Source organism: Vitis riparia, chromosome 13, assembly GCF_004353265.1.
Source record: "Vitis riparia cultivar Riparia Gloire de Montpellier isolate 1030 chromosome 13, EGFV_Vit.rip_1.0, whole genome shotgun sequence".
Taxonomy (NCBI): domain Eukaryota; kingdom Viridiplantae; phylum Streptophyta; class Magnoliopsida; order Vitales; family Vitaceae; genus Vitis; species Vitis riparia.
Window position 1 is genome coordinate 1,491,362 of NC_048443.1, and position 25,406 is coordinate 1,516,767.

At 32.8% G+C, this 25,406-nt stretch overlaps 2 protein-coding genes across 2 annotated transcripts; both read right to left on the minus strand.

The window, feature by feature from the left end:
* Nucleotides 1-1,735: 1,735 nt before the first annotated feature.
* LOC117927717 (ras-related protein RGP1-like) lies at nt 1,736-6,697 on the minus strand. Its single transcript, XM_034847373.1, has 3 exons — nt 6,390-6,697; nt 1,988-2,491; nt 1,736-1,903 (listed from the first exon to the last, which is right to left on the minus strand). The coding sequence occupies exons 1-2, from the start codon at nt 6,617-6,619 to the stop codon at nt 2,041-2,043; spliced, it is 681 nt and encodes a 226-aa protein (XP_034703264.1). The 5' UTR covers nt 6,620-6,697; the 3' UTR covers nt 1,736-1,903; nt 1,988-2,040.
* Nucleotides 6,698-15,223: 8,526 nt separating this feature from the next.
* On the minus strand, nt 15,224-17,124 carry LOC117928962 (transcription factor bHLH130-like). The gene is made up of 6 exons (XM_034849121.1): nt 16,929-17,124; nt 16,207-16,535; nt 15,947-16,117; nt 15,782-15,847; nt 15,618-15,686; nt 15,224-15,520 (listed from the first exon to the last, which is right to left on the minus strand). Exons 1-6 carry the CDS (start codon nt 17,122-17,124, stop codon nt 15,476-15,478), a joined length of 876 nt encoding a protein of 291 aa, XP_034705012.1. The 3' UTR covers nt 15,224-15,475.
* Between the last annotated feature and the right edge of the window lie 8,282 nt (nt 17,125-25,406).

Below are 25,406 nucleotides of genomic sequence, written 5' to 3' on the forward strand. Positions count from 1 at the left end.
CCGAATATATTTAAAGAGCCAAAAGAACTAGCGCACAAGAGTACCCAAGACATATACAATGAGCACCAAGTCATTTGTTGAAAAGAGCATATTCATCTCCCACCGAGTCATTGCTTTTGCATAGAGGGACAAACAACCATCCTGATTGTCCTAGTTGTTTTAGTGATGAGGATGGGCATTAGTATTAGTTGGAATTAAATTAAGATTAGCATTTCTTGGAGTCAAATTAGGAGTAGCTAATTAGGTTATAGGAAAATTAGAACTAGTCATAATACACTATTAGAATCCTAGTAGATTTTAGATTTATTTGAGAAGTCTATAAATAAGGCTAATTGGTGTAAATCAAAGTATAGGTTGATTATTAATAATATTACATTTTCTTGCATACTTTGCAAATTTCAATGATTAGACTCCATTGATTTTCTTCTAGGTGAGACTCCTATAAGGCCTTAGTGCGACTCTAAGGTTCTATCCCTTCTTCTCGTTATCTTTTTTCTCTATATTTTATTTTATTTTGCTACCATAAACTTTGTCCCCTGCTCCTCTCCTTAAACCCTAAAAGATAAAAACCCAAGCCCACCTATTTGATTGTAGGCAACCATCCTAGGGTTGTCCTACATCACTTAGCCATAATGAAACCAAACTGGATGGTTTTGAAGTGATATCATGCAAGATAGTTTGAGTCTTTATAGGAGTAAATTGCTCTAATCTGGATGAAGAGAAGGTAGATGTAGCAGAATGATAATTAAGATTTATACGATGGGAGAGTAACAATAGAGTTGAAATGTTTTTCCATTTCTATGGCAAAGTGCGTTGTATGGATTGTGGGTCCACTATTTAGTATGTTAAAGTTTTTGGATTAAATTGGTAGCATAACATGGCTCTGATAAACTAGATGTCTGGAGTTCGAGTCACTTTATCTATCTATTCCTCCATCTCCTTTATCCATAATCCAGAATCTTAAATTTTCATTTCGACTTGAGGGTAGAGTTGTGCATGCAGGGTTGGGGTGTGTTAGCCTGGCATAAATTGTGGGTTTATTACCTAAAAGATATAAACTACCATAACAAGGTGAAATGACTAAAATTTAGAGAAAACAATCCAACTTCCTCTGGGATCATGAAAAAATTGAGAACTTTTGGGCGTTGAACCTTATAACTTTGTTTGGTGGATTCCATGTAATAACAACCAGTTCAAACTAAAAATTGATCAGTCACAAAAAAGATACAAGTTACTATAGCTATTATCATTAGGGATCTAAAGACTTTCCTTAAACTGTACATATTCAGTAGCTTTATAGCCACTACATGGTTCGTATTCTAGATATGCTGGGATTAAAAATGATCCTCTATTAGCAAAGCCTAAGAGGCCAAAAAAGGTAAGAACTGAGAAAAATTGTAAACGTATGAACAGTAAGTCCACTATTCCTTGGCATATTGGCATTCAATCTCAGATTTTCCAAATATTATAAGGAAAACTGATATGGATGTCAAGCTTATGTATATGGACAGAGAAGGAACTATGGCAGCTGATTTTTTAATAAGGATACAGTTTGAAGGGTGAGAGAATTTGAACTACGATTACCCAATGGAAATAGGGACAATAATTTCTGCAGATTTAACTCATTCCTCTCCCAAGGAGTCATTAAAAATCTCCCAAACAAAACTAAATGAAAAATAAAAAAGACACTTAATAGTGCAATGTGGCTGAACATTATCAAGGAAAATATAGACAGTTTGGCCCTTTTGGTTTAAAAACACATAATATCACATGAAATTAATAACAATACTGTAAGTTTGAGTTCTCCAAAATCTATATGCCAGTGAATTGGCAACACTAAACAGCTCCTTGCAAAAGGAGCAAATGTTTAGCTGATATGCCAGGAGTGCCATGTCATCATCTCCTGGAAGATGGAAATTTTCCACCATGTCAAATAAGATTAAAAGAAAGCTTATAAAGTGGGAAAAAACTCAAAAATAAGCATTACCAAAACTATAAACAGCAGCAATCAACTTGTCACTTGACAAAAGGGAAGTAGTTCTATGAAGACAAGCAACAGTTGTATTTACTGCCTTCAGATTTGGGCTCCTTTCCAGGGACAATAATCTTGGTTCCCTTGAGAAGTGATGAATTGCCTCCAGATTCCACTTCTTCATTGGCGACAAGAGTCTTCTTGCTGATGATTCGATAAATCTCCGTGAGTACTGAAAGGAATGCAGTTTCAACATTGGTAGCTTCAAGAGCAGATGTCTCCATAAAGAAGAGGTTCTCTCTCTCAGCAAACTCTTTTGCATCCTCAGTGGGTACAGCTTGAAGGGTCCCCAGGTCAGACTTGTTGCCTACTAGCATGATGACAATATTTTTGTCAGCATGGCCTCGCAATTCCTGTAACCACCTTGCCACATGATCAAATGATTGACGCTTGGTTATGTCATAGACCAGCATTGCCCCCACAGCTCCTCTGTAGTAAGCACTTGTCACTGCTCGATATCTAAAATCATCACCAAGGGTGAACAGGGAAAACAAACACATCTTGTGTCAGGTCTGACAGGCAAAATAGTAAGGATTAACTATTTAGATATTAAATTTTTGTGTCACAGTTGCAGAGAAGTTGATCACTTGATAATATTCATTTGTTTTTTTTGGGGTAAGAAACCATGCAAAAAATAATAATACTAAGGGGAGAAAGTTGCAACCATGGAGAATGATTCCTTCAAAAAGCCAACCCAAAGGCACCTCAAAAGAAAACCAAAAAAAAAAAAAAAAAAGAGAAAAAAGAAAAGAAAGAAAAACACAAATAAAGAGCTCCAATCAATGATCTTGATGTCTCTAACATGCTTGCATCCTCTTAACTAAGAAATCCACTTCTTGGTTACTCTCTCTCTCACTATTGCCCTTCTTTATCCAATCAATTATACCTAAGGCATCCCCCTCCAGAAGAAGTACCTCAACCCAAAGAAGACCCTTCCTCGAAACCTTCCAAAAATAGCCAAAACAGATGCTGGCTTAGAAAATGGAGAAGATAGCATTACCATCCATGTTTCTAAAAATACCTCTGCTCCCTAACTGACAGGGTTTTCAAGGGAAGATTCATCGCATTAAATTCTACTTTCCCCTCGTAAATGGCCTCCATGAAAAGCAAGGATCATCTCCTGATGAAAGTAGGAGCAAATCATTTCCAATCCTCAATGATTTTATTTTAGGAATTACCTTCAACTCTTTACTGTTGGAGCCTCAGAAGGATGCAAGAATGAACAACTTACCCCAAATGTTCCCATTTTATGTATTGAGGTTCTTCAAATGGTTTTTTGTTTTATTCTATTTTATTTATTTTGAAGCTTCATCTCATAGTAGAAACTAAAACTAAAAGCAGAATCAGCATTTATAGGGTTCCAAAAATTAACTGAGTATGATAAGTAAAAATTTACAGGATGACTGAGCAAGCAACCAGCAATATTTATGCACAACCACAAACAGTACACCAAAGAGCCTGACTAAGCCTCAACAATGACATGAATCAATCAATTAATCAACACATTGTCCCAACTATTAGAGGTCAGCAAAAACGATTCTATTCCAGTTGAATATTCCAAAATGATTACCTTCTACCAAGCATAAGACTATTGTTCATGTCTTTCTTAGCATTCATCTTCTTTCTTCTATCATCTTCAATTTGTACTAGCTTCCATTTCTCACCTAAGTGCACATTGGTCTCTCCAGGTTAGAGACCAAACATCTCAATCAGCCCTCATGTGGTATCTTCATATTTTCCTTTTTTACATTTTTCATGATATACAAATTTGATTCTTATTAACAGTCTTCTCATTCATCTATCTCGATGCCATCAAATGAAGTCCTTGTGTCTTCTTGACCTTATAATATGCTCCATAAACTATTACTTTTCTTACTGCATTTGAAGGCAGAACTTTAGTTTCCAAATTCTAATCTTATGGCAATACCCTCTTTACAATCTCACCATTAAGAATTATTAAGCCAACTTACCCAGAAGAGGCCTCTATGGTGTTTTCTGGATATCAATCTTATCATTATTTCATCTTAATAAAATTAGAATTCCATGTGTTCTAGCCTATAAAAGAATTTTCTGCTTTGATTAGACTTAAGCCCCTTAAATCCCAAGGCAACCCTCCATTATGATAGAATTTATTATTTGGCCAGCTTGCAATATCTATCTATGAATTATCCACATCAAGAAAACACATTTTGTACGCAACTTGCTAAGTTATCTACAGGTGCATCGTAACAGTAGGGATACTATAAGGATAAGTAAAACTATTTTGAAGTGCCATATGTTCCCCCCAACACCAAAATCTACAGTAGCTAAAAATTATTGTCTGCACATATTTTATAACCCAATTGGTATAACCCAATTGGATGCTCTTCACATCACACAATTATAGGATAATACAGATCATTTACCATAAAGAAGACACAGTACAAAGAAGGATTCAAAGCAGATACTGCATGGAACCATGCAGTTCCCTGGAACTAGATTAATCTATGGCAATGGGGCGAGTTTTTTTTGGATACCATCTTGTCCCTAATAGAACGGGTTTGGGAAAAGATAAACGATATGGGTGGGTTCGGAAATTTTTAAAACCTAGGGCAGGTTCTAGGCAGGTTTGGATATTGCCTTGCCTTGCCCCACCCTGTTTATATTTATAATTTTAAAAATATTTTAATTTAATTTATTTTTTATTTTTCCCTTTTTTTAACAAATAAAATTAAAAAATTAATTCTCATTTAAAACAAATTATAAAAATTAAATATTTATTTTTTTATTTATATTTACTTTTAATATGATTTAAATTCTTTAAAAAATTTTAAAAATTAAACGGGGTGGAGTGGGTATGGGAAAATTTCTCATACGGCCAAGCCCTGCCCTACCTTTCAATTGTTTTTGGGATGGGGATGGAAATATGTTTAAATAATCAGGACGGAGTCAAGATGAGGGTGGCCAGTCCAAAACCCCATCTTGTTGTCATCCCTAGATGGATGAACGGTCTCTGCTGCAAGCAAAAGAATAGTGTAAAGTCCATTCAAAATTAAAAATGTATCCATTCAACTCGAAAGGGTTCCTCATCAACTTGGAAGGTTATAATACCCATGGTTGTAAATGATATTACTGAGAACAGATGGTACTTCTGTCAATGTCTTTTATACAAGATAAAAGGTAAAGAAACATTCAGCTAAGGAACTCTTTATGAGCTAATTATGCAGTCCTTTAAGTTGAGTTATTTAGAAAGAAATCAAGAAAAGGACACATTATTGGTAACTGTTTCTACAATATGCATCCACCAATTTCACAAGGAGAATTAACAAAAGGATTTAGGGTCAGCCACATGGATACTCTTTTGTCATTCTACTCTATCTAGGGTCATACTTTCTATCAAACTATAAGTGAACATGCTTATTCTCTGGATACCTCAATCCACATCTCCTTTTGGTCTTCCCTCATCCTTGTATACTTTTTCACTCACCTACACTATATTGTTACCCTATACTAGTGAATTTGTTTCTAACAAACATGGCTAAACAATCTAAACTCATTTTTTACTCAGTTCCCAGTCGATACTACCTGTCTGCATTCCTGTAATCCCACCCAATCTTGCCTTGCCACTGGCACTTAAACTTGTTTAGCCATGCCCACAGAAACAATAAATTTCAACATCTGGATTTTCAAATGCACTTATCCATAAAAATACCCTTCAATTGTACAGAAATTCTATAAAAAGTCACATTGGTCAGTTGGTAACTGACAATGAAACTGTTGGAGAGTGATATATACATTGTGAACCCAAATCCTATGAACTTAAGTTTTTAGGAAAATTGATAATTCAATATGGTATCCGTGCATCTTTGGCTGGAGGTCATGCGTTCAAACCTAACCACCATACCTTTATCAAGCCCACCTGTAAGCCCCCCCCAAAAAAAAAAAAGAGGCTACACGTGAACCCAAATCCTACAAGTGAGGGAGGGTAGAGAGTATGATATCCATCGTGTACCCAAATCCTACAATGTATTTCTGTTGGCAAAATTTTTAAATTCAAAATTAACTAGTCTAAATCAAGTTGGATGGACTAGAACCTCCTAAAGTGCCCAGTTACCAAAACAACCCATCAGCTACAAATCAATAGAAGAGCTACAAACAACTTACCCAATCTAGATCCTGAGGACCAGAAGAGGAGAAAACATCATGAATTATGGAATTATCCGAAACTCACGCTTATCCTCATCAAACGTAGATAAACCATATCACACCGCACAAAATAGCCCCAAACTTCAACACAATCAAACGAAAAACAGCCATCACAGCTAAAAAACTCAACAGTTCTCCATTACTAAACCAAACAAGAAATCGAAGCACAAACCTTTCCTGCCCAGCAGTGTCCCAAATCTGGGCCTTCACGGTCTTGTGATCTATAACAAGCGTTTTGGTCTGGAATTCAACCCCAATCGTAGCTTTGGAGTCCAAATTAAATTCGTTCCGAGCAAACCGCGCCAAGAGCTGCGATTTTCCCACCGCAGAGTCTCCGATCAACACCACCTTGAACACGTAGTCGATCTTCTGACTGTAATCTCCCTTGTAAAAATTCGACATCTTCCAAAAAACCAAAGAAGAAATCGAACCAAGCAGTGACCAAATCAGATGGTGCTGCTAGGGTTAGGTTTTTGGAAGAAAAGTAGAAGAGAAAAATGGGAATCAAGTATTGACAGTTGACATTTGAGTGGGCGTGTATTGTGCGTTATATATACCATGCTGCTTTTGGAGTTTGCCAGTTTGGAAAGTGCGAGGGAAAGTTCCAACGGTTTGTGTGGACCCTTTTTAACGGTTTTCTCATTGCCATTCTCAAATTTTCTACTCTCTTGTTTGGTTTCCAAGAAAATATGTGAATATTTAAAATTTTGGAGTAAATTCCACTTTACTCAACTAAAAATGGGTTGAAAATCAACAATAAAGTGATACCAAACAGATTTTCAATTTTGGTAATTCAAACTAATGATGAAATTTGAACAAATTTTAATTTTGGTCATTAAAAGTAGGTATTGAAAAAAATTCCTTCCAATACAATAACCTAACCATAAGAAAAAAAAATGTGATAAAATTATCACAAAGGATTGTGTCAACTTATGCGCACTCTACTAATCCGAGCAAACCCAAGGTCGAACCAACTGAGCTACCCTTAGGGTTATTATATTATTGTTTTTAAGTATTTTTAAAAATTAAACTCATTTCTTTGAAAACAAATTTCCTAGAATCATAGTATAAATAATCTAACCTTAAAAGTTAAGACATTAACTAAACTATTTTGTTAATAATTGATATCAATTTAAAATTAAAAATTTTAGGAAATGAGACAAACTATAATCCTAAATCATGTTTACCTTTTTTTGTTTATTAGCTTGATAATTTTTTACATCTTAATTAAGTAATTAAAAAACATATTTTTCATAGTATCTATGTCTAACATCACGAATCTATTTACAGATTTACTTTTTGAATATACATATTTAATAAGAATAAGGAAAGTCAATCAAATACGAAAATCATGGGATTGTAATTAATATATCATTTATTTTAGTTAGTTTCATTTTCTTATTTTAATTAGTTTTCTTTTCGTATTTTTATATTGGTAGTAATTAGTATATCCTTTGTTTTAGTTAATTTCCTTTTCTTATTTTTGGTAGTTTTAATTTCATTGTATGCTAGGACAAGTATATATTACACAGACACTTCATCAATGAAAGTTAGAAACCATTTGATAATTTCTTCATTTTCTTGTATTTGCTTTATGGTATCAAAGCATCTCTAAGCTCTCATAGGTAAAATTCCTTAAATGGTTGAAACGACACAAAATCAATCTTTCTCTTTTACCTCTTCAAACACATCCTTTTCTCCTCAAATACGTCCGTCCATTCTCAACCCCTATGACAATATTTCATCTTTCATATTAATCAATATGGCTACCCAGATTTTTCTCAAACTCAATTCAACAAACTACTCATCATAGTGTTTTCAATTCAATGTCATCCTTATTGGTTATGATTTAATGTGATTTATTGATGGAACCCGCCCTTATCCTCCTCTCTTTCTCAACAACACCACAAATCTTGAAATTCCTTGCAGGTTAAATAAGATCAACTCATTCTTAGTGTCATTGTTGCCTCTCTTTCTCTCACTCTCATTTGGTTCATCACATCCGCACGAACCTCCCATGAGGCTTGAACAACTTTGGCTAACACTTATACCATACCATCACGTGGTCGACTCACTACATTCAAATGACAACTTAGACTCCTCACCAAAGGCATTCAATCAATCACATAATATTTGGATTTTATCGGAACCATTTTTAACAAACTCACTTGTTCAACATTCCACCAAATCATAAAGATTTTATCTTACAAATCCTTGGTGGTCTAGATGATGACTACAAGGATCTCTGCTCCACCCTTTGTGTTTGTGAAAGTCCAGTCATCTTTGACGAATTACATGAGAAGTTCCTCAATCATGAAGCACATTTCAAATATGAAGCGGAGAATAACATTTCCAAGACACCTATTAGCGCCTACTCTACCTTCAAACCACTCTCACAAACCTAAACCCCATAACCAACATCGACCACCTTCCTATCATCCTCAAAACTCAATTAACCAAAGTCGCCCACCCTTCTATCCAAACCAAAGTCATTCACTCATTTATCCAAATCAAAGTCGTCTACCCATTTATCAAAACCATCACCCCACTCTTCCCACCAAGCCACCCATGCTTATGAACCTTGTCCTTACCTTGACAAATATCAATTGTGCAACCACCAAAGACACTCCGCCAAACATTGCTCCATTTTCAAATACATGCCCTAAAACCCCACTTACCAACTCGAACCTACCTCGCTAATGCACACTTTGTCGCCCTTCCCACCACTACACTTGCTTGGCTTCTAGATTCTGGTGTCTCTCACCATGTCACTGTGGATTTCTAAAATCTATTCACTCATGGCATCCATTTTAGCAATTATGTCATTCTCATTGATGACAACATAGGTCTTTAAATCATACACACATGATCCACCACTCTTTTTTCTTCCCACTCTAAACCTTTTGTTCTTATTGATGTCTTTTGTGTTCCTACTATTCTAGATCCTGAGGAAAAAGAATTTAAGCTTACTAATTTATTTTATGTTCTTACTATGAAAAAGGATTTAATATCTATGTATAAATTTTGTTTTCATAACAATGTTTTATTGAGTTCTTATATAATTATTTTTATGTGAAGAATCGTCACATAAGGGCAATGCTTCTACAAGGATGAACTAAAAATGACGTTTATGAGTGGCCCTAATCAAGTTCAGTCACACCTCCACTACTTACCTTCTCCACCATCAAAGCACATATCTCCAAATGGCATGCTCATGTTGGTTACCCATTCTTTTGCATTTTGAACTATTTAGTTTCTTCTTATTGTCTTGATTTCTCTTTATCTATAAAATCCATTTTTTCATGTAATTCTTGTCATTTCAATAAAGCACACAAATTGTTTTTATTTTTATTTTTTTATATTCAACACTTATCAGTTTTGCTCCATTAGAACTAGTGTTTTTTTTATGTTTGGAGTTCTCATATTTACTCTCATGATCGTTTGAAGTACTACATCATTTTTGTTGATTATTTTACTCGTTACATTTGGTTTTACCCACTAAATCGTAAATCTGATGTTTATAACATGTTTATTCGTTTCAAAGCCATAGTTGAAAAAATATTTGAAATATTTATTATCACCTTATATACTAAGAATGGTGATGAATACACTGTTCTAAAAAAATTCTTATCCAACAATGCTCTCTCCTTTTACAACACCACCTCACACTCTTATAAATTGAGATAACTTATTGACAGTGAAGAATATCTAGTCAAGTAAGAGTAAGGTACTAGTGTGCACTGACAATGAACTATTAGAGAAGTGTTGTCAAGCAATACTGACACGTTGCTTGGAGATATTGGTGTCAACATATCATTGGTGTTGTCCATTTTGGCTATAGTAAGAAGATCCTAGATATACTTGTGTTGAGAGAGAAGGATGTCGATAAGTGTTGGAAGACCTTGATGCTAAGAAAGTAAGAAAGAACACCAAGATATTTGATGGAGAACTTAGACGCTAATTGAGTAACAACCTATTGAATAGTGACGAGGTTGCTACTTATAATGATAAGATTGTCTACATAGACTAACATAAAAAATGTGAGATGATTTTGCCGAAAAAGAAATAAAGAAGTGTTAGAGCGAGAATTGACAAACCAATTGGAGATAAAGAATTGTTGTAATTCATGGTGCCAAGCACAAGGTGATTGTTTGAATCCGTAAAGTATCTTTTTAAGATAACATACATATGATGGTTGGTTGAGATCAACAAACCTAGACGATTGACTCATAAAAACATTCTTGTTGAGGTGCTCATGAAGAAAGACATTGTTGACATCAAGTTGGTGAAGTGGCCAACTATGTTGGATAACAAGATGGAGGATTAAATGTACTATACTGGGTTTAATCACTAGGCTAAAAGTCTCTTAATAATCAATGTTTGGTTGTTGATGAAAACCTTTCACCACAAGGCGGGCTATGTAGTAATCAATCGAGCCATCAGGGTGGCACTTGATTCTGAATACCTATTTGCAACCAACAAGGTTTTGTAAGGTATGTGGAGGAACAAGTTCTTAAGTACCATTTTTATGAGTGCAGTGAACTCTATAGACATTGCTTTGCGCTATTCGAGTGATTTAAGGGCTTGGGTAACACTAGTGAGTTCAATGTGTAGGTTTGGCAAGGGTGTATTGAGCAAAACATATTTAGGATTGGGTTTAAAAATATTGTATTTGGACCTTGTTTACATGGGGTGGGTTATATGTTCTAAAGGTGATGGAATAGGTGTATGACTTTGCATGGGATTAGATTAGGAGGAGGGAGGGAGGGAGTAAGCGAGGGTTGAGGTGGATTGGAAAACAAGAAATAGGGTGAATGAAAGGAATCTAGTATAGAAAACGTACCTTATAGGGAAAAAACAATAAGCGATTTGGATGAAAATGTCTCAATTATGGCCGAGTGATTGTCGCCATTTATTGTTGTGGAGATGAAATTGTTTAGGAGGGAAGCCATGGGAATAAGCTGGAAAGGGAGCCATGAGTGAATTGTGATAAAATCGGGGCATGAAAGGTAAAAAAGGAGATGATGACATGGAAAAACATTCTTGACAAATGTTAACACTACCCATCTTTATGCAAATCCAATCTCCTACTATCGCATAAAACATATTGAGATCAATTTTCACTTTGATCGCAATAAAGTTCAACGTACAAAGTCAACTACATGTCTCCCATTTTAGCTTTAATGATCAACTAGCATATGTCTTTGACAAAACCTTTATCTCAACAATGATGGCAAGATTAACGCATCAAGATTGGTGTTCTATCCAAAAACTCCATCTTGGGGGGGCATAATAAGGAAGGTTAATCAAATATGAAAATCATGGGATTGTAATTAGTACATCCTTTATTTTAGTTAGATTGTTTTTCTTATTAATTTTTTGTTGTTTTAGTTTGACTACATACTAGGACAAGTATATATTGTACAGAAACTTTTATCAATGAAATTTAGAGATCATTTCTTAATTTATTCCTTGTCTTGTATTTGCTTTAATATTAACAATATATATATATATATATATATCCTGATTTTATAGATATTTTTTGGTGCTCTCCATTTCCATCATCGATTTAATGATTGGTGCTCTCTCATCTTACAACACCATCTCACACTCTTAAACATAACCGATTCTTTGAAAAATGTCATCATCATATTGTTGAAACAACCTTCACCTTTCTCCATCACGCCTCCATTTCCATCACCTATTGGCCTTATGCATTTGAAACAATTGTCTACTTAATCAATTGCAAGTCTAAGGTCAATTTCTCAATGTTTTTCACATTTGAAACACTTTTTCGTCACCCTCATAATCTTTCCAACCGGGTCTTTGGTTGTCTATGTTATCCATGGTTTCAACCTTACATTTCCCATAAGCTGGAACCCAAGTTTGTGCCATGTATTTTTCTTGGTCATTCTCTCTCACAAAGTGCATATTGTTGTTTTGATCCCAAAGAAAAAAAAACCTACATTTTTCATCATGTCATATTTTTCAAGGATGTTTTTTAATGTAATCATCTCATTCCTGACCTTTTGCACCCCAATTCTATCACAATTCACTCATGGCTCCCTTTCCAACTTATTCCCATGTCTTTCCTCCCAAACAACTTCATCTCCACAACAATAAATGGTAACAATGACTCGGCCATAATTGGGACCTCTTCATCTAGATTGCTTGTTGTTTTTTCCTTATACGGTTCGTCTTCTATATTAGATTCTTTTCATTCACTCTTTCTCTTGTTTTCTAACACATCTCAACCCTCACTTGTTCCCTCCCTCTTTCCTCCCCCCTAATCTAATCCCATGCAAAGCCATACACATATTCCATCACCTTGGAACATATAACCCACCCCATGTAAATAAGGTCCAAATACAATATTTTCAAACCCAATGCTAAATCTATTCTGCTCAATGCACCCTTACCAAACCTACACATTGAACTCACTAGTGTTACCTAAGCCCTTAAATCACCAAAATAGTGTAAAGCAATGTCTGTAGAGTTCACTGCACTCATAAAAAATGGTACCTAAGAACTTGTTCCTCCACATACCTTACAAAACCTTGTTGGCTACAAATAGGTATTCAAAATCAAGTGGCACCCTGATGTCTCGATTGATCACTACATAGCCCGCCTTGTGGTTAAAGGTTTTCATTAGCAACTAGGCATTGATTATCAAGAGATTTTTAGCCTGGTGATCAAACCAACTATAGTACATTTAATTTTTAATCTTGTCATCCAACATAGTCGGCCACTTCACCAACTTGACGTCAACAATGTCTTTCCTCATGAGCACCTCAACAAGGATGTTTTTATGAGTCAATCGTTTGGGTTTGTTGATCTCAAACAACCATCATATGTGTGTTATCTTAAAAAGGTACTTTATGGACTCAAACAATCATTTCATGCTTGGCACCATGAATTACAACAATTCTTTATCTCCAATAGGTTTGTCAATTCTCGCTCTAACACTTCTTCATTTCTTTTTCGGCAAAATCATCTCACATTTTTATGTTAGTCTATGTAGATGATCTTATCATTATAAGTAGCGTCTAAGTTCTCTATCAAATATCTTGGTGTTCTTTCTTACTTTCTTGGCATCAAGGTTCTTCCAACTTATTGACATCCTTCTCTCTCAACACAAGTATATCTAAGATCTTCTTAGTATAGCCAAAATGGACAACACCAATGATATGTCGACACCAATATCTCCAAGCAACGTGTTAGTATTGCTTGACAACACTTCTCTAATAGTTCATTGTTGATGCACTTCTCTAATAGTTCATTGCGTTATCTTTGAGGCACAATCACTCATGGTATTTATTTTCATAAGAACCAATGTTTTGAAAACCATACTAGATCAGCCGATCCAAACACCAATTGCGGCATTTCCGGTCTAGTTCCCTCAATTGAACCGCCTAGCCATTAGATCAGCCATGAACTACCTGAACCAACAATCGGACTAGTACACCGGATGATTGAATAATTGAACGATCCAATGTCCTATTCCTTGCTCTTTATATCATTCAAGCCCACATTTCACATTTAATAGAATTTTGGCAAAAGCTTATCTCTATAGCCCATATCCGTTATGGAGCCACAAATCCACCCAAAAGGGTTTGAACGTTAGACCTCAAGTTAAGAAGCTGACATAAGCCACCACTCACCCACACTTTTTTTTTTTTTTTTTTTTTAATGCTTAATATAACAAACAAAAGAAAATATGTTCTTTTATAAAAAAAGTTATAATATTAAATAAAAATAATTTTTTTTTTGAAATTATAAAATTAGTTAAAATTAAATAATTGAACTTTCTTTCATTTCAATATATTCACATTTAAATATTGTACATATTTTATTTAATAAAATTTAAAATATTAATACTTTTATACTTATGCATGATTTAATTTGATAATATAAAAAATAAAAAATTAATATTATTGATTTTAATTTATTTATTTATATATTTTAATTTTTAATAATATATAAATTATATATTTATGACGTTACCAGTTCGACTATGATTCAACCACCAACCTGACCATTAAATAATCGTAAACTAATAACTTTTCTGATTTAATGATTGGTTAGGTTCTAAAAACATTAATAAGAATTCTCTAATGTCACAACATGCCTTCTCCAGTGCAAATTGGGTTGGTAATACAAATGATAGAACATCCTTCAACACCTATGTCATTTTCCTTAGGTCCAATGTTATTTCCTAGAGCTCTAAGAAGCAATGCTCTATTGCTAGGTCCTCAACAAAGACTAAATATAGGGTGGTTGCCTTTATAGCAACTGAGCTCAACTGAATCCAATCACTTCTCATCGAACTCGACATCACTCTCAATGTTCTACTAGCCATTTATTACGACAATGTCAACACTACCCATCTTTGTGCAAATCCAATCTCCTATTCTCACATAAAACATATTGAGATCAATTTCCATTTTGTTCGCAATAAAGTTCAACGTACAATGTCAACTACATGTCTCCCATTTTAGCTTTAATGATCAACTAGCAAATGTCTTGACTAAACCTTTATCTCAACAATGACGGCAAGATTTATGCATCAAGATTGGTGTTCTCTTCGAAAACTCCATCTTGACAGGGCATGATAAGGAAGGTTAATCAAATACGAAAATCATGGGATTGTAATTAGTACATCCTTTATTTTAGTTAGTTTATTCTTATTAATTTTTGGTTGTTTTAGTTTGACCGCATACTAGGACAAGTATATATTGTACAAAAACTTTTATCAATGAAATCTAGAGACCATTTCTTAATTTCTTCCTTGTCTTGTATTTGCTTTAAAATTAACGATAAATATATATATATATATATATATATATATATATATATATATATATATATATATATCCTGATTTTATAGATATTTTTTACTCAGGCCATTGAGTGTTGCAAATTTTTATGCTACCAACCAAATTCATCACCATGGGAAATTGAATTTTCTTATAACCTTAGCAACAATGGATAATTAATTTCAAGATATCCTATGCAATTCATACTTTTCATTAATTAGCTTCATCAACATCACACTGGATATCAGTCTTACAGTGAAAGCTAAAGCACATTTCTCCTTCAAATCTAAACTATAAAATTTCTAATTATCATCCTACCAGTACTATATGTATATCGATTCTTCCAATACATCTAAAATCCCAGACGTCAGCTTTGGTTTCTTCCCCATTTTCCCATCTTGTCCTTTCTATTTTCTCGGTGACCATGAAGGAATTCAGAGTATTATATGCTGGAACATGTGCACTTGACTTTAGTATCATTAAGTGTCTGCAAGAAAAGAAAAAAAAAGTTTGGGGAGAGATCAGGATCAGAGTTGGTTGGAGGATCATGTGTGTTTGATTCAAAAGTAGTTTTTCTATTATACCTTGACCTGTTTCTGAAGGTCTTTGATGTATTCTACTGCCAAATCTAGCATATCTGCTGTGTTTGTTTGCTGCCAAGACGACAAAAACCCAAAAAAAATTTAAGCCTATCATCACAGTTTCCATGAAGATATGCAAGAGGGCAGATCAAGTTTTCAGTCTATACCTTGTCCATGTTGGGAAAAAGCTCCTGCAGTTTCCTCATTCTTTCGCTGATTCGGGTTCTTCTCACCTGAAAAAACACGGACCCCAGATGATTATTCTGAAGAAATGAATCATTGCATCATCTCATGGCAATGGGAATAGGAAATATTCTGCTTAGAAGACTTACTCTCTCTGCTATGCTTCTGGGGTGGGTGGCACATCCTCTTTTCGCTCGAATCTTACAAGGAACCGAGTCTTGGAAGTGCAGAAACTTCTCTATCGTAGTGATCTGAGGGAAGTTTTTAGGCAAGCTCAGATGGTGAGTCAAGCCAAGAGACCGATATCGCGAATCCACATTCTAATATAACCGAACAAATAAAAGCATCAGTAAACTTGAAAGGAAGCAAGAAGAATAGCAAAGTGAGCTGCCAGGAATCATACACATACCTGAGCTTCCAAACTGTTTAAACCCGAAAACATCTTCAAATCATTATCAGCAGCCATTCTTTTCAGACCACTGAAGGGAGAATCACTCCAGGAATCTGTTGTGAAGTTAGAAATGTAGCATCTGCTGTTACCATTATTGCCATCCTTGGGGCTATGCAGCCCTATGTTTTCATTTCTGATTTCGGAGATTTTAGGTATTAGTCCATTGCAAGAAGATAACCCAGATGAGAAGCTTATTTGATTGTTCAGTCTGCCAACCGACGGATTGGCTTCGACATTAATACTGTTGCCTGCTCTAAGGTTTCCCATCTCCCTGGTTGGAGTAAATCCTGTCATTTGATAAGGGTTTTTAGTTGGGACAAAAATTTTCGATATGATCTAATTGTAAGCTAGAGTTTCACTTTCTAGCTCCATTGGAACTTGAAGATTAAGCAAAAATTCATAGATTTAGCCCACATGTAATCCATTTCCTTGAATTTTTCTTTTCACACCGTCCTAGAATTTTCCCTCTTTTTCCTCCTGTTTTTCTGTAAACTTTCTTTCAATCTACTCAATGGGGGGAAACTAATAGAAAAGCCAAAGTCAACTCTATTTTCCTGAGAAAAGTCAGGATGTTTCCTTCTACTTTCTATGCAAGAAAAAGGGCTAATATCTATCAGTTTTTTCAACTACCAACCAAGTTTGAAACAAAAATGAATGAAGAAATGAAGAAAAACAAATACCATTTTCAGAAGATAAGTTGGGGAAAAGTCCAGGAGGGGAGCTGCTCTGCCTAACAAGACTGGAACAATTTTCATTCCTAATCTTCATAGAATTCTCAGCGGCCATGGAAGTCATAAAGGAGCTTTCCATATTAGTCCGGGGACTCGCTGAATTATGAACGGATATAGTTTGCATTGGCTGGCTGTTGTAGATCATCTGGAGCCATTAGAGTATCCATTCTGCTGTGGAACACCCTCCACCATCACCTCTTCTTCATGCTTCATAGCTCCAACACCCTTCAGGCCTTGAGAATCCGAACTACCCGACATGAGCCTCGCGAACATGGTTTCGGTTTCATGGCTTGAAGACTGAAGATGGACAGAGCTGCCATCAACAAAACTCCCAAGAAGTGAGCTTGGTGCAGACTGGTACCGCATTAGGCCTGAGTTTTTGGTGGGGGTGGTGCTGATGATTATAGACATCTGGGGCCATAAATTCTCCACTTTTTCTCAACACTTCTTCTGAGAATTTACTGAAGGATGCTTGAGAGCCACCAAGACCATACATCTTCCACTCCAAAACCCGATTCACAGCGCGATAAATATCGATTCCAAGCTCTTAAAATGCTCTTCTCTGAAGATCCCAATTCCAAATGCTGCAGAAAAAAGGCCAAAAAACTAATACAAAGAAGGCCAACAGTTCAGGCCAAAACTGGAAATGTTTGCATGGTTGCATTGCTATACATTCTCCTTGTGTTTACACTAGGTTTTTGAGCCTACTTTGCTTCAGAATCATCATTGGTTTCTGGGTTTTTGACCCCATAAGAGAGAGAGAAAAAGAAAAAGAAAAAGAGGATTGTTGGTTCAATGAAACTTAGAGAAAGAAGGCAAAAAAAAGGTTGTAGGACTGCACCTTTGGATTAGGGTTTTGTGAATTTGAACCGGAATTGAAAGCAATGGATCAAAAGGGTTTAAGGGTCTTCAAACTAGGAATGGCTCCGATTGGAGGAACAGAAAATAGGTAGAGAAACTAGAGAGGGAAGGAGCATAACCCAACAATCTTGTTAGCCCATTTTGTGTATTTATTGACCAAAACTTTCCAAAATGCCACTGGTGTTTAGTCTTATCACTGAAAATGCCATCTTCTGCATGGAAAGCCACCTTTTGGGTTGACCAAATTAGCCCTAAAATTGTGTGGAAATTACTAGGGTTTTGGGCCTTGGAAAGAAACAGATGAATTGTTTATTCAAAGAAAATTGTTATAAAACTTGAAAGCATATGATGCTTTGCTTATGGGTCAAGCTGGCTTTCTTACAACATGGAGAGTTATTGATGGGAGTCTTTGGTTCTAGGGAAGAGGCAAGTAGGTGGAGAAGGGCTTTTATGGGATTAATTACTTTCTAATTTTTAGTACTAGGGGACAATTGTATAGGATTAATTTTTGTATTTTTCTAGTAAAAACTTTTGAAAAGAAAAGGAAATTGAGGAAAATAAATGAATTTAATATGTTGACTTGTGGGTCACCCTTTTTTTTTTTTTTTAAGTATTTTGAATGGCAAAAGTCATCATCTTGGAGGTGATAAAGATAATCCAAAAAGGTATAATCATTGTGAGTGATATGTTGAGTTGGTTTATAAACTATGGTTGGAGACTTGGGAGTTTGTTGGTTACAGCAATTATTATTCAATTATTTTTGTAAGTAATATGTTCTCTACATGTAATGGAATTTAAAACCTACAAATTTTATTTTATTTTTCTCCATATTAACATTTTTTAATCAGCCTAAGCTGGTTTGGATTATAAATTGCACCACACACAAATAAAAGAAAAAATTAAATTCTAGAAGAAAAAAGAAGAGAATAAGTTTTGGAGAAATATGTTTTAAAAATTGACTTTTATTTTTCTTTATTTTTTCTCTCATTTTTTTTCAAAAACCACCCTCTTTCCTTCACATATTTTTCTCAAACTTTTTAAGAATCAAATATAGATTTTGACTATGTTTGATTCTAGTAAATTTGAGAGGAAATGTAAGGAAAAGAAAATATATATAAAATAAAAAAGTAAAATAAAAAATGAAGGAAATAATAATTAAATTTAAAATTAATAAAATTTGTTATGTGCTACTTTAACTCATTTCATTATTTATTATTCTATATATAGATTAGAAAATTGTAAAAAAAATAACTTTTCAATTTATTTTATTTTATTTGGTTTCTTTGTTTCTTTGTTTTTTTTTTTTTTTTGGTAGTAAAACTAAATATTAGAAGATCATTTTTTAAGGTTATGTTTGATTCTCAAAAAATTCTAAGAAAAGAAAAAAAATGTTAAAAAAATAATTTTATCATATTTGTTGTATCATAAAAACTACCAAAACTAAGTAGAAACTTATATATTTTTCAACTTATTTAATCTTTATATGAAAAGTTAAAATAACTAAAATATCATATAAAAATAATTTATTGATTTTAATCTATTTTTTATTTACATCATTCACTTTTTATTTTCTACCTTTTTTCTATTTTTTTTCTTTATATTTTCAAGAATATATATATAATATATATATATATATATAATATATATGTGTGTGTGTGTGTGTGTTTCTTTAAAATTACTATGGAACTCAACTTGTGATCCTATCTGCTTTATAGGTCATTAGGATTCATATGTCCTCATTTATTAATAAATAGCAATTACACTTGCAGCTTCCAACAACCATTTTTTCTTTTTGTACCCAAAAATATATATATATTTATATAATATATATGAACTTTGTGTTTTTTTTTCCTTTTACAATACTAATTTCCTTTTCTTTTTGCATATCATTTGTTGGGGCATTTCCATTCAGAGACAAGTGTCCATGTAGCATTTAGGGTTCTTTAAGAGCAAGTGATCATACATCAGATGAATATCACTTAACATTAAAATCATCCTGTTTTTGCTTTCCATTTAGGGCACTTGTTTGAAACAAGGCCTCATGTGTCTCTAAATTTAGGATTCTTTATTGTAAATGAAGCCTTTTTTAACTTATATTTTAAAGAAATATTCATATATAATAAATCTTCCGTATCTAATAAAAAGTCATTGCAAGAAATCGGACAAGGCTATCTTTTTGCATATCATTTAAGAATCTTTATTCAAAATCGGTCTTTGTGCGCATATGCATTTAGGTCTTTTTTGTTATAAATAAAGGATCTAAGTGACCATATGATTGATAACACTACATAAATCACTTCATTGTGCCTACTATCAAGGTATCTCATTCTTTTGCTTGTCAATTAAGGCATTGAAACAAGCATGTATACCGAGTTTGCTTGCTATTGAGGGTAACTTTTGCGCTAAAACAAGCCACTATGTGCTTGGACATTAGGATTCTTTGCTATAAATGAAAAAATGAAAAGAGTATGGTTCGCAATGAACAACATTAATGTCAAAGATTTCACATGCTTACATAGTATTTAATGTACATATCTTTTGCATACCATGTATGGCATCTATATTCAAAACAAGTTTTTTGTGAATGTGCCTTTAGGGGTTTTTTTTTCAACTTTTTCAATCATTATTAAGATATCTATTGATTAAAATTAGGTTCAGTTTTGTTATATTAACATTTTTTATACAGGATCTCTAAATTAAAAGTTGTATTATACTAGTAAATTAAAGAGACCGTTTGAACAGAGTACAAGAAAGTTTTGACACAAAAATTGGTATTATGATTATTATGCTAAATGCTTATATAATGATGCCTATATATTATGTTTTTGTCAATGAAGTTCAACTAATCATGGTTGATATTTGCTTTTAAAAGTTATTATGATTCATAAATAGCACTTATTAATAAATAGTATCCTACCGTTACTTCCCCACCTACATTTTAATATACATGCTACTATTAGACTGTAATCTCCAATAATATTCATTAACATAGTCATGATGAATTAGCGTTTGATTTAGGGTATCTATATTTTGTATAAACATGGTTTTCAATTGAAATGTCAATTAAATACTTAGTAAAAAGACTGGTTCATTATAAAAGTATCGTCTATTTCATATTTCTTGTTTTGTCATGCTCAAGTGGGTTAAGAAAACTTTTTTGACATGAAAATATATTTAGTTAGTACGATCATATCATTACAATTATCATCACATGTACTATTTTTTACTATGGAATTCAACTTGTAACTCTTTGTTGATTTGTTGGTTATTCCAATTTATAAATGACATTTAATGGTAAACAACAATTTCACTATTTCTTTCTCATATTAGTACTTTAGTACATAAATATGATACTCATTTTTCTACTTTCAATGTTGTAATGTTGCTTTCTATTGATAAGATAATGATTCTTTCTTTATTGTAATCTACTTCTAATCGATTGGAATAGATAGAGAGTGTTCGTGATTATTTAAAAAGAAATGAACCAAAAGATACGGCAGAGTTAGGACAGTTATTATATGAGGTTGATTGTTTCAAAAGAAATAAACCTAAAGATACGGTAGAGCTAGGACAGTTATTGTATGAGGTCTACCCAATGCTAGATGCAGAGGCGCATAATAGATCGATATGAACATCATGAGCTGTCCCGTAATAAAACCAGTTATTGCTGATACCTTCTTCTCGATTCCTTCTTCTCCTTATTCTATAACCTGAGCTCGGAGAAGGAAGAGATAAGAGGGCCCTATGGAGAATGTGGTCAGAAATCCATAATAGAGTCCGACCACAACGACCGAATTGATTATCTTCATGCATAAGGATACTAGATTACCTAGTAGAATGGTTAAAATTATGATTTTTGCATACTAGTTAGGGCATCTTTGTTTAATGTAGTTCTACTTTGAACATTAGCTTGTTTGGGAACCACAGTTTTTTAAATCTAAATTACTTAGTGAGAAATAGTTCTTAAAATAAAGGAAATTAAACTCTTACTCATTTTAGTTTTAATATTTGTTGTAGCATTATTAGGGCATAATTTAAAAAAGGACAATCTATTAATGTTGTTTTCTTTATTTATAAATATAATTTAAAGGATCATTTTTAAATTTGTATTAATTATAAGACAATTTATACAACAACTAAATGTTAAAATAATAAATAAAAAATAATCAAAATTTGAAATTTTCACTCCAACCAAAAGTTAAAATAAAAATCTCACATCCATCATATTCCATAAGATTATTTAAATATTAAAATGAATATCTTCCATTTCCTTAGGCTATGTTTGGTTACTGAAAAATTTGAAAGAAAATGTGAAAAAAAAAAACTTGGAAAGGAAAAGTATAAGAAAAATAAAAAATAAATTTAAATTTAATAAATTATTTTTATATGTTTCTTCAAACTCAATTCACTTATTTCTTTCCATTATAACAATATTAAATAATTTTAAAATACATAAATTTTAATTATATTTAATTTTCTTTTGTATTTTTCATAGCAACATCAAATATGAAAAAACCATTTTCCTTAATATTTTTTTCATTTCTTAGGATTTTTCGAGAACAACCATAACCTTACATTTCATAAATCCATTTCTAAAGATATGATTATAACTCATGAATTAAACAAAACTTGATTTTGAAAAAGGTGTTCATACTCGAATACTCATTGGTTTTCACGATTTTGTTCTAAATTGAATGTTGAACTATCATTAATTTCTCAATTAAAATTACAAAATGTTATTTTTATTATTCAAAATATAGATAAGTACAACCTAACTCATTTTAATTACTTCTAAAAAAAATTAAATAAATGATCAATAAATTATTTAAATTATTGTTCAAAAATCAATTTTCTTTGACAATAAGTCTACCACAAAATTTTGACTATTATTTTCTTACTTTACCTTTTGTATTTGTATTTATTTTAATGTATTAATTAAGAATGTGATTGGCAGTATTTCTACTTAAAGCATTTTTAGTAAAAGTGTTTTCTCTATAAGTGTTTCTCTAGAAAACCCTATAAGTGATTTTCTAATGCTATAAACTAATTTTTCAAAAATTTAAAAGTATTTTCTAAATTTTGTCAAACACCTAAATTTTTTCAAAAGCACTTTTTAAGTTCAAAACGCTTCCTAAAATCATTGTCAAATGAATTCTAATAATTCGACTCAACCCAAGTCAATGACATTAGAAACTTTTATTAAGAGAATGTGACTCCAAATGATTCAATTAAAAATGTTAAAAATATAAATAATTAATAGGTTTAATGTTTTTTAAAAAAAAAAAATTAAATCTAGGGTTCTTAATCAAGCCAAACAGATAATCTTAGCTATGAAAAAATAAAAAATGAAAAAAGTCTAATAATTCACACATATTAAGCTAATCAATGGCAGCTAATCATGAAAGCATTGTATGTTACTTTTAAGCTTAATACATAAAGTAAACCCCACGCCTATGGTATGATGCTTTATTAATCTTTTATAATATTAATCCACCTAAACCATTCCATTATTTGACTTTGGCACAAAAGTCAACTCTTATCTTCAAAGAAAATATTGTACAAAATATTTAGGGTAAGTAAACCCTAAATCATCTTATTTTACAAATATTGTTAACTTTTTAGAATATCTATCACTATAAAAATAATATAAATGGTTGATGAGATGAGAATATCATTTTCATTTAAACAATTAAAAAAAAAAAAAAGTCGTCTTCAATGAATTTCACCTAACAAAGAAAAAATATATAAATTTGTCAAACAAATACACCTCTAATCTTTCATATGTGAAAGATTAAAAAGTATACATGTCAATGTCAAACTATTTAAATTTTTGTGTCCATTTAAATTAATGTGAAAGAAATTCGACACAATTAATAATTTTATCATTATATTTCTCATAATAATAATAATAATAATTTCAAAATCATAAAAAATAAAGTCAATAAAAGAAGAAAGCAGGTTATTTTGAGATGAGTGTGAAACTAATCTTTCATCCAAAAAGTCATCAAAGTCAAAACATTCATGCCCATGTCAAGCTAATTTCCAATTAAAATAATGACAAAAAAATATAAACCACACAATTAATAATTTTTTAAAATTATTTTAAAGAATTTCAATTGTTTTTCTCAAATCCAAGATGAACTCAAGTCAATTGAGCCATGTTCTTTTGAACTTGGAAAAAAACAGAAACAACTCCAAAAAAAACCATGGGTCTAAGAGCATGGTTTCTCAAAAACCCACATATCATTTTCAAAGTGCCCTGTCCCTTAGGCAACAAATCACTTTCTTGACAGCCATCTTTTTGTTGTCTCTTCCATGGGGGAATCAATTTCTTGTACAAGAACCACTGTTCACTGGATAAGACATAAGAAAAATGGATGGGCCATTGAAATGCTTTGACTCCTTTTTCTAAGTATATCATTTTCCTTTTCTACAATCTCTATATAACTTCTCTCAACCTACTTCTTTTTGTACACTCATTATAATACTAATTATTTTTAATAAAAATTGTGGTATGATTTTTTATTTTATTTTTTACTTTTATTTATTCTTTATATTTATGAAACCAAGGTTTGGTTAATCTTGATTTTGATGATAACAAAACAAGGTTTAGAACTAATGATCATATTTCAAGTGTGATTAGGCAAGACAACTTCTAAAGTAGCAATTCAAAAACAAATCAAGTTAAGGAGAAATCATGAAGAAGAAGACTATCTCAAAGAGAAGAGTTTTTCAAGATCAAAGCTTCTTAAGATCTCTTTGTAAGGTTGTTGGTGCACTAGGACTTTCATGCATTTCATTCTTTATTTATGCACCAAAATCATCCAAGAGTAATATTGTTTTAAATATCTTAAGAATTGGATGATTTCATGTTTTCAACTAAAACCTTGTGTTAAATGATTTTCAAACTTGTGTTAAAAGGTTTTAAGTTGAAAAATGTTGAGTGTTGAGACAAAAGAATGGCTCAATCGGTTCAACCGGTAGACCGGTTGAGGGAGGCCAAAAAGTTTATCTCTCTCTCAGTGGCCTTCTCTTCCCGGTCAAGGTTGAACCTCAACCGATTAAGGTCCGGTCGAGGACTGATTGAGGTCCGATTGAGGTCCGATTGAGGCCCAACGGTCACTTTCCCTAACGGCTAGTCAACCAGTCGACCCCTAACTCGACCGGTCGAACCCCCAACGGCTAGTATGACTTTTTTCTTCTATAAAAAGGCTCCAAACTTCATTGTTTCATAAGCTAAACCTTCCCAAATCTTTCTTGATTATATTTGAGTCTTGGAAGAGTATTTTTTAGTGTACCAGTATTCCAAAACTTGCATATCTTTAGTGCACTATCCAATCCTAGTTTCTCTTGTATCATTTGAGCTTAAAGTTCTTGTACAAGGATTTTTGAGAGATCATTTTATTTCTAAATCTTTGAGAGGAATTTTCTCAAGTGGGGGTATCACTTGAGAGGTTGTTCAAGAGTGAGATAACTCTTAAGAAGTGTAAAGGGTGCTTGGAGCCAAAAGTCCAAGAGGGTGAATTGGAACCATAATCCAATTGTAAAGAGATTGGAAGCTTGGTT